The sequence below is a fragment of the Bremia lactucae genome, linkage group LG3, assembly GCF_004359215.1.
Source record: "Bremia lactucae strain SF5 linkage group LG3, whole genome shotgun sequence".
NCBI classification, from domain to species: Eukaryota; Oomycota; class Peronosporomycetes; order Peronosporales; family Peronosporaceae; genus Bremia; species Bremia lactucae.
The window spans coordinates 2,804,459-2,818,223 of record NC_090612.1 but is presented as its reverse complement, the minus strand read 5'-3'; the positions used below and the strand labels follow the sequence as shown (position 1 = coordinate 2,818,223).

General features: G+C 45.5%; 6 protein-coding genes across 6 annotated transcripts; 1 reads left to right on the top strand and 5 right to left on the bottom strand.

The window, feature by feature from the left end:
* Positions 1–1,234: 1,234 nt before the first annotated feature.
* CCR75_001362 (uncharacterized protein) lies at positions 1,235–2,122 on the bottom strand (the record flags this gene model as incomplete). The annotated part of the gene is made up of 1 exon (XM_067959466.1): positions 1,235–2,122. One exon carries the CDS (start codon positions 2,120–2,122, stop codon positions 1,235–1,237), a length of 888 nt encoding a protein of 295 aa, XP_067814897.1.
* Positions 2,123–2,461: 339 nt separating this feature from the next.
* Positions 2,462–3,706, bottom strand: CCR75_001361 (uncharacterized protein; the record flags this gene model as incomplete). The annotated part of the gene is made up of 1 exon (XM_067959465.1): positions 2,462–3,706. The coding sequence occupies one exon, from the start codon at positions 3,704–3,706 to the stop codon at positions 2,462–2,464; it is 1,245 nt and encodes a 414-aa protein (XP_067814894.1).
* Positions 3,707–4,181: 475 nt separating this feature from the next.
* On the bottom strand, positions 4,182–5,228 carry CCR75_001360 (uncharacterized protein; the record flags this gene model as incomplete). The annotated part of the gene is made up of 1 exon (XM_067959464.1): positions 4,182–5,228. The coding sequence occupies one exon, from the start codon at positions 5,226–5,228 to the stop codon at positions 4,182–4,184; it is 1,047 nt and encodes a 348-aa protein (XP_067814895.1).
* A 155-nt stretch (positions 5,229–5,383) lies between these two features.
* On the bottom strand, positions 5,384–7,668 carry CCR75_001359 (uncharacterized protein; the record flags this gene model as incomplete). The annotated part of the gene is made up of 4 exons (XM_067959463.1): positions 5,384–5,834; positions 5,906–6,165; positions 6,225–7,475; positions 7,549–7,668. The coding sequence occupies 4 exons, from the start codon at positions 7,666–7,668 to the stop codon at positions 5,486–5,488; spliced, it is 1,980 nt and encodes a 659-aa protein (XP_067815428.1). The 3' UTR covers positions 5,384–5,485.
* A 615-nt stretch (positions 7,669–8,283) lies between these two features.
* CCR75_001358 (uncharacterized protein) lies at positions 8,284–8,469 on the top strand (the record flags this gene model as incomplete). The annotated part of the gene is made up of 1 exon (XM_067959462.1): positions 8,284–8,469. One exon carries the CDS (start codon positions 8,284–8,286, stop codon positions 8,467–8,469), a length of 186 nt encoding a protein of 61 aa, XP_067815427.1.
* A 458-nt stretch (positions 8,470–8,927) lies between these two features.
* On the bottom strand, positions 8,928–10,310 carry CCR75_001357 (uncharacterized protein; the record flags this gene model as incomplete). The annotated part of the gene is made up of 1 exon (XM_067959461.1): positions 8,928–10,310. One exon carries the CDS (start codon positions 10,308–10,310, stop codon positions 8,928–8,930), a length of 1,383 nt encoding a protein of 460 aa, XP_067815346.1.
* Positions 10,311–13,765: the final 3,455 nt, after the last annotated feature.

Below are 13,765 nucleotides of genomic sequence, written 5' to 3'. Positions count from 1 at the left end.
TATCACCAGGATTTCCGTGTCACCACGCAGCAGCAGCGCTACTATCACGTCGAATGAATGTGAGGCAGCAAGCAAAAGTATGCTTAACGGTAGTTGCATACCGGCGCACGTACGCAGAAACGGTACACTTACTTGGCGATGAAAGCATTTGGGCTGATGTGTTAGATGAGGACGGGGAAAAGGTTTGTGTGTCCCCACCGCGTACACGACGCCCACCGGGACGCCCAACGGAGAAGCGCATGCGTAGAGAGGAGGAAGGCCTGGAGAAGTGGTGGGTGCAAAAGATGCGGAAACGTTAGTAGATCACAAATTTGTTAACATATTTAAGGATTACACCATGGGCTGTTGGGTATATTGAATATTTCGGAATTTTTGGAGTGTGGGCGTGTGCAATGGCCAAGATCACTTTTGACAAACAGAATTAAAAATGAGCGAAGGTTACCCCAGCAAAGAGCTCACCTTCCCGGTTCTGCGCAAGCACCACGATCGTAATAGCAACCATTACATAGTCTCTCCAGATGGCTTCCACGAAAAGGCATCTGGAAAGATAGTTTGGCCTTCCGTCTAGTTCCCAAACGGGTTTCCAGTTGCTTTAAAAGGAGACCGTTGATAAGCTCGTGGGTTGTAAAAGCAGAAAGGACGGCCTTCCAGTTGCCTTGGCGGTCTTTACAGCGAGCATAGTAGCCGCGTTCCGGCTCGCAGGCCAGTATGACGTTCTACTTCAAAAAACATAGCGGGAGACTGAATAATTGTCCTTTTTTCGAACGAGAAAGACTCGTTAAAGTGATGTGATTATGCTGTGCGCAACGGTTATCCGTGTAAATATATATAGGCTATAGCCAGGGGCATTTTGGTCATTGAAGAAAGTACAGGGGTATTTCCGTCTTTTCTGCATTTGTCAGGGGTATTTTGGTCCTTTTCCCTTTCTTTAAATATTTAATCTAAAACCTTACCCTAGCTAACTCAAAAATAGATTTTGGCCGCCAGATTTATATCTGGCGTCGACCACATTTTTACCCATAATAAATGGGAATTAGGTAATTAATTATTTTAAAGTAGGATAAAGGGTATATTACCCATAAATGTACCACAACAACGGTTCTCAACCCACTGTAAAATATCTGACAATCACAGCTCTGATACACGGAATGCTGTAATTGTCAGATATTTTTGCGATGTCCAAACGCGCCGACTACAAAATGCGGTCGCTAATGCCCTGACTTTTTACTTTTATTTATAACTCTAATAAAAATTTGTTAATCGCCGCCGTACACTCGACATATTTTTCATGATGCAGAGTGTGGCCGCATTGGTCAAAAAGCAAAATCTGCCCCTGTGCTTCGAACGACCACTTGGATTTAAGGACGTCGACCGATGACACGTCCAAAATTTGGTCGCTTTTGCCCCACATGACCAGCATCTTTTGACGAATTTGTGGCAAAAGGTCTTCTAAAACCGTTGGGTTCTGCAATGAATCGTGAATGATCTTCTGCAACACTGGGAGTTGTTTTGTCCGTTCCAAGGCCAAGATTTTTAAGATCACGTACGGCACTTTTAGCGGCTCGTAGCTCAAATAGCTATTCATCTCACCGAGATCTTCCACTGTATGCGCGAGGAGAAGGTTTCGTCCAGTCTCCTCGAGCATTTTTAATAATGTGCTCTTACTGGGCATAGAAATGCCGGCCGGACATACCATTGTCAGTGACTTGACACGTTCCGGATAAAGTCCTGTATACACTCCTGCCAGCATACCACCCATGGAGCAACCTACTAGGTGAATGTTCTTGTCCGCAGGCACCTCTTGTTCCAGAAAATCGTGCAGCCTCTTGGCCTGATTAGGCATAGAGTAGTCCGTAAGCGTATCGACTGGCGTCGTGCGTCCTTGACCCGGCAAGTCGGGAATGATAATCTTGTAGCGCTTGTCAATCCCACGAGCGACGCGAACCCACGCCTCTTTGGTGGAGCTGAAGCCATGCAGGAACACGACGACATCAGCGTCCTTCTTGTCCTTGCCCTTCCGTTCGATATAGCTCCAAGTATACTTGTCGACACTTGCGTTTTTAGCGGAAAACCCCGAAACGAAGCGAATTGTGTCGAATACTAGAGTCAAGAGAAATACCATTGCGTCGTTGTGAGCAAGTAAGTGTTGCGGCAAATGACTTGACCCAAAGCTTTTCGAATCTGAGTGGTCTCTAATTATAATGTATACACATGTTAAGGGGCGGAATTTTACATGAGAATATCCGGTAGTTTATAGCCGGTTTTGCTATTTCTGCTTTAAAAATGCGCGAATGAAAAACGAAGAAAGATAGCACAATAGTAAAATTTGACGAAAAGGTTTCTATACAAGAAGTTACCATTGTAAAAGTAAACAATTTGAAAATCGAGCGGAGTGGAGCTTTTCTGCGTTATGATCAAATATTCCTGGTTTTAAGCATGCGTTTTGAATTTATCAAGGTTTTCAATTGATGCAATGGCGCAAATGTCGCTCGTTTCCTCTAAATCGACCAATACTCGTCATTCGATTTCTTATGCCAGTTTCCAAGACCTTTTTAAATGGTCCATGGGATTCTCCCCACTTGCCATTCGCCTCACACCCTTCACACAAATCGAAATCATGCACTTTCATCGAAAGAAATCGGTGCCCAACAATAGGCTTCATTTCGCACCCATCACACTTAATGGAAGAATGCTTCGCCATCTTTTGAATTCCTCGGTGTTTCGGCGCACGGGACGGATCCGTTATCTTGATAAATGGCTCGTAATCTATCCATTGACCACTCGCCTCACAGCCTTCACACAAATCAAAATCTTCTCGATCGAGAGCTTTGTATCGGAAGCCTAAAAGTGGTGTCTTTCGACAGCTATTGCAAATGATACCAAAGTGCTCAGGTAACTTGCCTTCCAATGTACTCTTGTCACTATCCGTATTTAATTCTAAAACGTCATTGGTCGTGGGTAATTCATGCATACGAATCCACTCCGTTTTAAACTGCTTCAGTACGTCCAAAAGTACTCGTGTAAGGGCCGGACAACGCTCGATAAGGCGTTGGATAAACACCAAGAGCTCAGAAAACCTCGTCATGACAATTGTTTCAATACCCTCTGCGTTTTTACTGGAAATGGCTAACCGAAGACTATCGACAAGTTCTTGGAATTCATCCCAAGCACAAAGCTCCTTTACCACCTTTTTCACCTCTTCATCAAGCAAGAAATCAATCAATTGGCGCCTCATTGCCAGTACCTCTTTAAACTCGTCCGCCACTTGTGTCGACTTTAGTAAGGCCACCAGGAGATCGACCAAAGTGACCGCTTCGAGTTTGTTGTTATTGACGGCCTCCAGACGATTCACAATAGTCGCTAGTGGAAGAAGCTGCGGTTCACAAGTCGACCCTTTGGCCATGGTTGTTGTTAGCCCGGAAAGCTGCGTTGTAGACTCGACTACTTTCACCTCTACAAGCTTTAGCTTTTCATCGGTCATATAGTTTAATAGCTCTTTAACGTCTGCATTGCGAGCAATGGTGACCTCATCGCCCTCCGAGTCCTCGTACCGAAGCGAAAAAGCCTTGCTTCTGTCGGCCACCAGCTCGACTGCTGTAGTCCACAGCACTTCCAATGTCAATGGATTGCTATCGTTACTGAGTAGCGGAACCGCTTGTCCAAGCGAATTGGCTTTGCTTGTTTGAAGCATAATGAACTTTTCCATGTTTGAATACTGAGTCGAATTTGCGAATGAACGTCGGATTAGGATTGAGAAGGCATTTGACAGTTGTGGACCCTACCTGTATACTATCATACGCTTGGGCTTTTGACCTGTAGGATCGTATATGATCAGTTGAGGAAAAAATGCGGAGAAAACGAAAACGTTGTGACCTTATGAGATATGCAATCCGCCAAAATGATGGAAACAAATATTTTCGAATTTAAAAGCTATTTCTTTATATTAAAGGTATTTAGTCGTAGCAGGGATAATGAATGCAAGTGTAAGTGATGCTTTTCGTGTAAAAAAGATTTGGTTCTTTTTAGTACATCGTAGCCGCAATGTTGGCGTCGACCGTTAATAGTGTGTCACTCACATGCCTCAAATTTGAGAAGCAAGGCGTTCTATTGGCCATCTTTTTGTAATTTTTGCAGCAAGACATTGACCAACTCATACGTACTATACTTTTTTTTTGCTAACCTCATGACATGTACATTTTAAGTGTTGCTGGATTATCCTGTGAAATGCCCGCATCAGTCAACCGCTTCTTCTGTATCAATTGCTCCACCATCCACTCCGACTTTAACTTGCGCGTTGAAATCTTTGCTTGTTGCAATTGTTCTTTTACCAACGCGAGTTGCACGGCGTGGAGCTCGCAATTCCGTTGCTCTTGCTTGGTTTCCAGATCCAAGCGTCGGCTTTCAATCTCGACCCGTGCCGCCTTGATGTTTAGCTTACGTCTCAAATACTCAGTCGGTCCTATTTCAATTGTCGCGACTCGCCTTCCATTCGAAACTGCACTTTGTTCATCCTCGCTCTCTTTTCGTCGTCTCTTAAAGACTCTAGAGCGTAGGTCAGTCTCCGGGGCAGAAGGAGTCGAAATGCTTGCCGTTGCCTGCGATACAGACCCAGAAGATGGCTGTATAATCTCAACAGTTACCTCATTGGACATGAACGTCGGCTGTGGCTCGTTAGAGCTCGCAAACACATCCTGATGATGTGCATGCTCCATGAACAGACTCGGTCGCTGTCCTCCAGAAAAGAGCTCGGATGGATGCGACTGCGATTGATGTGTTAATTCACTTCCATACACATCTTGCTGAAGCTGTTGCGATTGCACGCCATCGGTTCCAAAAGCATGCTGCTGTCCACCATCCGTCGTGTACATTTCCTTCGATTCCTGTTGCTGCAAGGGGCCTCCATTATTCGCATACACGCTCTGAAGTTCCGACGTGGGTGCCGCGACGAATAAAACCGAGTCATCGAGCGTCTGTTGCGGCTGATTTACTGCAATTCTTGGTGTCTGTGTCTGTTCCTGATCATTCGCGAGGAGCACGCGCACGAAGGCATCTTTGTTGCGACGGCGTGGATTCGTCTTGATCTGACGCTGCGTAATCTCACGCTTAAGCTGCATGAGCGACCATTCTTTGTAGTCGTCGGAGCGAGGTGGAGAGCAACGCTCGTCACCTTTTGCCGACCATAGGCGCGAGACCTTTGGAGCGCCCCATTGGGATAATTGGGCGTTCATCGGAACAGGTCCACTTAATTAAATCGTCACTAGCTGTATACCCAAGACCGTATACAGACAGCGAAGATAAAAGTGAGCGGGCTTGTTTCTGTACGTAGCTGCCAAAAAAAAAGCAGGTACACGGGAAGCTATCGGTGATTGCGTCATCTTTTTCCGTAAAATGTAAATGCCAATTGTTTGTCACGACAGAAATGTATCCCCTAGCGTAACCCGACTTTATACTAATACACTTGAATTTTTCTAATCTACCAGCTTCGCTACTTTCTTCGATTAAATTTTACAGATGGAACGGCCGAGTACGTTGATGCAGGCATAGCTGCGGGCATGAGTAATGGGGCACTTGAGCGAGCGATAGAAACACCATTCGTGGATGCCTTGTACACTCTGTCGATGAGTTTTTTAATGCGAGCCTTGGCAAGATTCGACAAGACTCCAGTCGGTAGCAATACGGCAGACTGCATTGATGCGGCTTCGTGCGAAAATACGTTGGCGACTTCTTTAACAATTGACTTGAATCGATCTCGCGTAAGTTGGCCAGATCCATTGCTCTGTTTGTATAAAGGATAGAGTTTCGCCTTGACGTATTCGACGACAATATCGGCCCATCTTTTGCATCGATAACACGCTAGTAATTAGTACGTTGCAACAAAGACGGCAGTATTAATAAATCCACGCACGCTTCATGCTTTCGTTTTCGCTTGCCACTTGCTTGCACAGCACCCTTTGTGGTTGTAAATGCCTCAATGAGTGGTAATTTATGTGCCGAACTCACTTGCAATGGAACTTGAGGCACTACTGGAGGTCGTGGTACTTCACGTGGCATCGGAGGATTCAAATCTCGCCACTTTTCACCGAGTTTGATCATTTGCTGACGACTTTCAACGCCAATGCCCGATAGCTCGGCAAGACTATCCATCGTGCCTTGCAATTTGTCTTCCTACAACATACACGACCACTTTCAATACACTCGAAGTATCTTGTCATAAGCAAACGTACTTCCACCAAATCTTCTTTACGAACAGGTAGTGTCTCCAAGATACAAATAATAGTCTCGAGTACTTGCGGATTTAATACGAAGTTTAAAGGTTCGTTTCCACTTTGTTTGGGTACGCGAATCCATTCATGCAATATTGCCAAACAGCCCAAATCAAGTACTGCAATCTGTTCTTTTCGAGAAAGCCGTCCAAAGAACGTCTTGACTCGTGACACCAACCTTAACTTGGCCGTCTTAGGAATCGACAATGTCACAGAGGACGCATAATCGTCACTGCTTACAGCATCGTGCATTAATTTAGCGAGTTCGCAATACTCGGGAGCGAGCGTACTCGACACGCCATTGCTGCGCTCATCAAGTCGATTAAGGCTTCGTTGATGCAGCAAAGTAGTCACGTCACGCGTTGCAATGGCTGCAGCTGCTACTTCTTGTCTGCTTCGATACTCGTCTTCCCACAACGAATCCGTTGTCGAACCATTCATTAATCGCGTGGTACGACGCGCATTTCTCGCAACAGGTGCCTTCCGTTGTTGTTCATATAGCGAAGACACTGTTAAATCACCGCGTGCAAACATGGCATCTGCTCGTTGCTGCACTTGCAAGAGTTCCCTGGACATTCGCAATGCGTACACTGCTGCGATCCCACGAATCGGTCGTCGATCTTCAACTTCACCAACCGCTACAAAATCCTCCTGTCGTTGACGACGTCGTCGAGCCGGACTCTCCACTTCATGGCGCTCACGGAGGACATTTGACATTAAACTGGCCAATCGTCGGGTTCGACGTCGCGTAGAAACGGTGGTTGCCGGGCGTTCAATGACGTCGCTTGCTCGATGCTGAGTAATGGAATGACTTGTGCAGTACCATGACGTATTTGGTACTGCACGTAGGCCGATACAATACGTATGGTTGGCAACTCCGCAGCCCAGTACTTCACACAAGAGCAGCACGTGCTCGTCTTCTCCTGAGCCGCATAATTCACATCGCGCTTGATTCACGAGCCGCAATTGAGCTGCAAGGTCGTGGTCGAACGGATCGGGTCGATACACTTGCTTGCTGTCACAAATCACTTCACGGTGCACGATTGTACCCTGTGTATCCTCACGAGTAACCTCGTTGAACTTTACCTTGCATAGTGGACATAAATTAGTCACTTTGGCCCAGGCTACAATACAGTCAAAATGAAAGTGATGGTCACAACTGGACAGATGACCCTGCTTGAGAATGTCAACAAAGTCTTGACAAATGCAGCACTACATCAAACATTCCATCACAACGTGAGCCACAGCGTTGCAAATGTTACAGTTCGGACAATGCAAATCTTACAGCATTGTCGTTAATGAAGCTCTCGACAGTCTTTTTAACGACAATGTCATCGCTTTTATGGCGGCTAGCAGCTTCGAGCTCGCCAACTTCTCGGACTCGCTCGTTGTTCTCGTCCGACATGTTTTCGTTTTGCACTCAACGTAACCACCTATGGCACATTTGATTGGCTTAATATCATTTTAGATAATCCGCGACTAATGTAGCCTTTCATTGACGACGTAGACCGCTAGTGCTAAGCTACCAGCTCCTAAGCGCCCGTTTGGACGTCAATTCCAGTTTTAAATACCAAATAAAAAGCTTTGAAATGTATGCTTGTTGTCAAGACGTTTCGATACTTTCAAGAGGACGCAGATTCTGCGTGGACGTAGGCGTAGGTAGACCTTAAACTTCACAGTCACGGCGTATAAGATGCAATGAGTAGCAAGATGCAAGCACTCGATGGCACAATATGTCTTTTGAAGTTCACTTATGTATCCTATTCAAGGATATAAGGGTCGTACACTAGCCAAGCCAACACCAAATTGTAAGGCTTCGAGCGTATTGGGACTATTGAAGCGAAGAAGAGCATGTCGAGATGGAATAAAGCAGTCGTTTAAGTTGTGACGAAGCTTCTTTTCGTATAATGTGCTGAGATCTGCTTTTACTGTTGTCATCATAGTCTTAATAAATAGCTTACCGCCGCCGGTCGATGAAATTGAACTGTTGCTTCTATTTAATTCTATTGCGCTTGCAGTAATGTATCGCAACGATCATGACGATAAAATGCTTGGAATGACAAGGTCGTGGAAGGCACTTCAAGCTACTGATCCTGCTGTTAAAAGGACGTCACTAGTTGCGACGAAGACACTTGAAACGACAAAGCTACAATTGGACCTGGACGGCACAGATAGACTCCATTTAAAACGCTTCCAAAGCATGTAAGACGAGTATACAGAAAGGTTTGTCATACCCATACGCCATAAGCTAACAATCGGTCATCTGAATGAAAATTGTGAGACGTCAGGCGACCAGATTCTTGTCTACTTTCGAGTCCTTGTACGTGAACAGAACTAGTAAAGGTGTAAAGTAGTATGCTTTATATGCCAAGCAACGACATCGTCGTGGAATGTAGCGACACTATTCATTGCGTTAGCAACGGCAACAACCAGCCTTTCGCTACGAGCTAACACCGATGCGTCTACCACCCTTGTGACACAACTAGTTGATCTACTACAGACAACAATTGCAACGGCAATCGCTTCAAGCGACGCAAAGAAAAAAAAAATCAACGAAATGCATGTCATGTATTTGGCTTCTTAGTAAAAGAAAAAAAAGAGGTAATCTCCATCGCCGCCAACAACCCACCAAAGAACGTCCGTCGCAACGATAGACCCGAGCTCTTAACAAGAGCTTAAAAGACCTGAAATCACAGCATCCAAGTCGCCATTATATTGTGTCAAGAGCGCTTCATTGCGAGCATGGTCCATAAACCCCATATCGGCCAAGACCTGGTGCAAAACCGCCCATGGAGTGTCGTCGCCATTTGTTTGTACGCTATCAGCACGCTTCTCTTCCTCCATTACGATCTTTGGAGCCTCAATGGGCACTTCCTTACTTTCAACCACAGAGACAAAAGGCTCCTCGGGTTCCATTACATTGATATCCACCCATAGACGCTGTCCAAACCGGTTCCCATCCGGGGTACTCAGTCGCCAGTACCCCGTGTACCGACCAGCTTTCATTGGTGCGACCATCCGAAGCGATACATCAATCGACTTGCCCGGCAAGACGGAAGGGATCAGTACACTGTCTGGGGCGTGCATTTTGTCGCCGCCCACACACGAAAGCATCGCGCCAATTGGCCACTTGTTCGAGCCACCATTCCGAAGTTTCCATACTTTATCAAATGCTTCACCCGGCAAGACTACCGTGCCATCGGGACACGTGACGTCGCCTTCAAACACGGCAAGGACAGGTCCCAAGTCCTGCTTGGTCTCGTCCATCGAAATGTTCTCAAAATAATCACTTGTCGACATGAGCTGTGCATTGTGACGGTCTTGCACTTGCTGCAACACGCGCTCCACTTGCACGCGGGCATATGGACACTTGGCAAGCAAAATCTTGGCGACGGTTTCCAAGTCGTCCGTGCCTGCCACGGCCGCGAAACACTCGACAAATGTAGTATGCTTTTGAACCTCTTCCGTCACGGTCGTAAACAATGTCGCAAACCTTGGGTTTGCCATGATTTCCATCATGGCTTCCTGACAACCAGGCTCGTGCAAGAGCGACAAGAGGTCCTTCTTTAACGTTTGGTACTCGGCTGTGGCTTCCCAGTTGCCCACGATTTTGCCCAAATCTACAAACAACCCCAAAATCTTTTTCTTTTGCTGACTTGCTAGCATGGTATCCGAAGGAGGAGGTAATGGCGTTGCAACCACGTTCGCAAGGGGTCGCGACACGACAAGGATCTTGCATACGGCGTTTTTAGCTTCTTTGCCAGCGACTATCGCCAATTCGCGCATAAGACGGAAGGCTTCGTCCAGTTCGGCATCGTTAGTAATCCGCACTTGCTCGTTATCGTCGTCAATGTAGTAGAGAAGCAACTCGGCGGTCTGAAGCTCGGGGAAGACCAAGAACGCGTAGTCACGTAGGTCCCGAAAACGTAAGTCGTTCGTGTTAACGAAGGAGCGGCCGTCTAGTGATGTGAGCGCCTGGTGCACGGCTGCTAGCTGCACGCGTCGCATGTCCTCCTTTTCCTTCCATACAATTTTCAACGTCGTCATCGCAGTCGAAAAGCCTTTGGGCACTGGTGTTCTCGTTCGTTTTCTCGAAATTCTTCTGCACCCCTTGATAATATTTTAGGTCTATTTTCGACTATTTCTGTTTGGCACGCTTTTACATTCAGAAGGACGGACCTAATCACAACAATAAAATAACGACGTCAGGGTATAATCGCAGAAGGACAATTCGACAATTAGACATCCCGACTTTAAAAAATGATATTATTTAGCCAGAGAACGGTTTTATGATTGCGAGACTGAATAACGTTGCAATTGGACAGCGGTAGAAGTCAACGACGACTAAGACAGGCAGCCGATCGTGACAAGAGATATCGATACCATTGTCTGCCAACCATGATGACATCTTGAAATAGGGATCCTGCAATTCCTTTTCCAAAATGTTTTGCCCTTTACGAGAAGGCGCGACTATTGCCACAGCCGTTTTGTGTAACGGGGTGTATCGTTACATGAAATTAACACTTAAAGGTTGTTAATTAATATATTATCTAAAAGGTAGATAATATCTGTAGAATATGACTTTACAAGGTAATATTCTAAAAGCTTATCAATTGGTAGATACTGTAACCGGGCACTACGACTTGTATTTGTACTGCTTCAGTACAAGTCCACATCGTACTGCTTCAGTTGCGAGTGGTGCCCTACGTTATTTCACGTACACTACTACGTGCAGAGGAAGACTTCTCTTTAAGGCAACTAGCTTAAAGAGGGTTAAATGAAAAACTGTATTTATATAATTAAGTATCTCTTCTATCTATCTTGTAAATGAAAACTTAATTATAAACTAATACTAAACATGCAATTGATTTCTTATCTTGTCTTATCTGTATCTCTCTTTTGTTTACATCAACAGCTGATTAGTCTGCGGAATGAATAGATATAATGGTCTATACCTATTTATGGAGAAAAATTCTGAACATTACTATTTAAAGTAATATCCTCCAAATATTATCTACCTTTTAGATAATATATTAATTAACAACTTTTAAGTGCTAATTTCATGTAACGATACACCCCGTTACAGAGACCATTACATCTACTTTCTCCGCGGTCCAGTCAGCGCTGGACGCGCGCAAAGAGAAAGACAGCCAAGACTTTATTACATGTTTTGTATTAGTTTATAATTAAGTTAGTAGTAAGAAGATAGAACAGAACAGAAGAGCTTAATAAAATTAATATATTTTTAATACCACTCATTAAAGCAGTGATTTAAAGAGGTCTTCGTCTGCACGAAATAGTGTACGTGAAGCGACGTGAGGCACCACTCGCACTGAAGCAGTGCGAAGTGGACTTGTACTGAAACAGTACAAGTCGTAGTGCCCCGTTACACCTGGTAGCACTTTGGAGTCCGTCCAAGGACCACAGTTCCATCATCCAACATGGACATGTTAGATGATATTGAAAAAACGCATCACGTATCGCGTGATAGCTTCTCCTTTCTAAATGACATAGAAAGGAGTGCGGTCGAACAAATGAGTTCGACCGTTGGGAACGATGCCATCTTGGCCATGCTGTCCGGTTTGGACAGAGATGCCCTCCATTCAGCCATCGCCAAAATCATACAACATGAACTTGACGAGGCGGACGAGAAGGTAGCCTTGCTGAATCAGCAAGGCTCTCAACTGGCAGAATTGTTAAGCTTACAGCAGGTACAGACCCCTGTACCTGGGATGACGCACACGTGTCGCCCAAAAACCTTGAAAATTGACATCTCTAAGTATAGTGGAGTCGAAGAAGCATCGCTTTAGTTGGTTTGTCGAGTTGAACGATGGCATAAGGGCTCGTCACATCGTCGACGAGCAAACATAAGTCGTATTTGCTCAGTCAGATTTGGCAGGCCAAGCCAAAACTTGGGCACTAGACTTTAAGTTGCAAGACCCATATGTCTTTGGGTGCTTGAAGATTTTAAAAGCCCGGCTTAAACAGTTGTTTGAACTTCCTAGGACTGAATTCAGAGCCTTCTGAAACTCAAGCAAGGCAAGCGTGATGTTCACGCTTATGCCCAGCACATACGATTGTTAGCGAATGGTATCACAAACAACCCAGTTAATGAGAAACACGTTGATAACGGTGTTCATGCAAGGTCTTACGGATGGTCTCGTAAAGACCCACCTGTTCCGCTTGGAACTGGATAGGCTTGAAGAAGCAATATCCGTTGCGGGACAGGAGGACTTTAGCTTGAGACAGGTTCAAGCTAGTTCGTCATCGTATCGTCCTCCAAGACGACACGAACTAGGAGGTCCTAAACTTATGGACCTCTCTTATGTCGAACGCGAGAAACCTCGCGTTTCGAACAACGATCGATTGCAGAAATGCAATCGCTGTCAAAAGTTAGGATTTGTGTCTCTGCATCTGGTGATGAGGTATCCTCATCACCTTGAAATTAAAAGTGACAAATGATTTGTCACTTAAAGCTTTAGTGGACTGAGTATGATGGCCTCACTTAAGGTACGGTCGTTAGTACGACTGCACAAGATCACAGTGTGATTACCAATCATATTGTGGAGTCAGCTTCCGCCGGCTGTGCAAATGCACAGGCAACACCGAATGTGCACCACTCGAATCTGACTGTGATAGCGCAATCACACTCGGAAGACGTTGAGAAAAGAGGTCCCCACGTACTTGAGGAGAAATCTCCTCAAATAGTGGAAGTTACTAGACTTCTAGATCCCGAGGGATTAATCCCCCGGCAGCCTGTGGAGAAATCCCAGGAAGAAACCGAGACATTAAATGTCTTGGTTAATGACGGTTCGAGAGTAGGCGCTTCTACTCCTGATCTGTATGCGCCTCCGAACTTAACATCGGAGATAGCTCAATTACCAACCCTAGAACCTAAGCAATTGTTGAGAGATCTGCATGAAGGGAAAGTCAAGCAGATCTGCGTACTCGTCACAGAGGACGACTACGTAACTGACATTCGGTCAGCGGTAATTTTTGCAGAGAACGAACGGGTTTTCAGCAGCTCATCGATGGACGAAAGTGTCTCGATAGGAAGACTCGAATTCGCTCAAGGGAAATCCTCGATACGAGGATTTAATAGAATTCAGGGATGTATTCCCTGAAGCAGTTCCATGCGAGTTACCTAAGGATAAAGGCACTCGACATGAGATCGAGCTCAAACCGGGCTCGAAGTACTGTGTCATGAAGCAGTGGCCACTGCCTCGTGAACAAGTACTTGCGATCGACAAATTCTTTGCCGATCGGGTAAAAGCGGGCCATGTGAGGGAATCAACTTCCCCACATAGCTCTCCGACCTTCTGTGTGCGAAAGGCCACAGGAGGGTGGCGGATAGTGCACGCATTCAATAAACTGAATGCTGCAACGATACCGGCTCAAACGCCGATACCGAGAAAAGACGTAATCATAGACGGTATGTCTAAGAGTACTATCTTTTCTTCTATGGATCTGATGGATGGGTTCTATCAAATCCTTATGCGTGA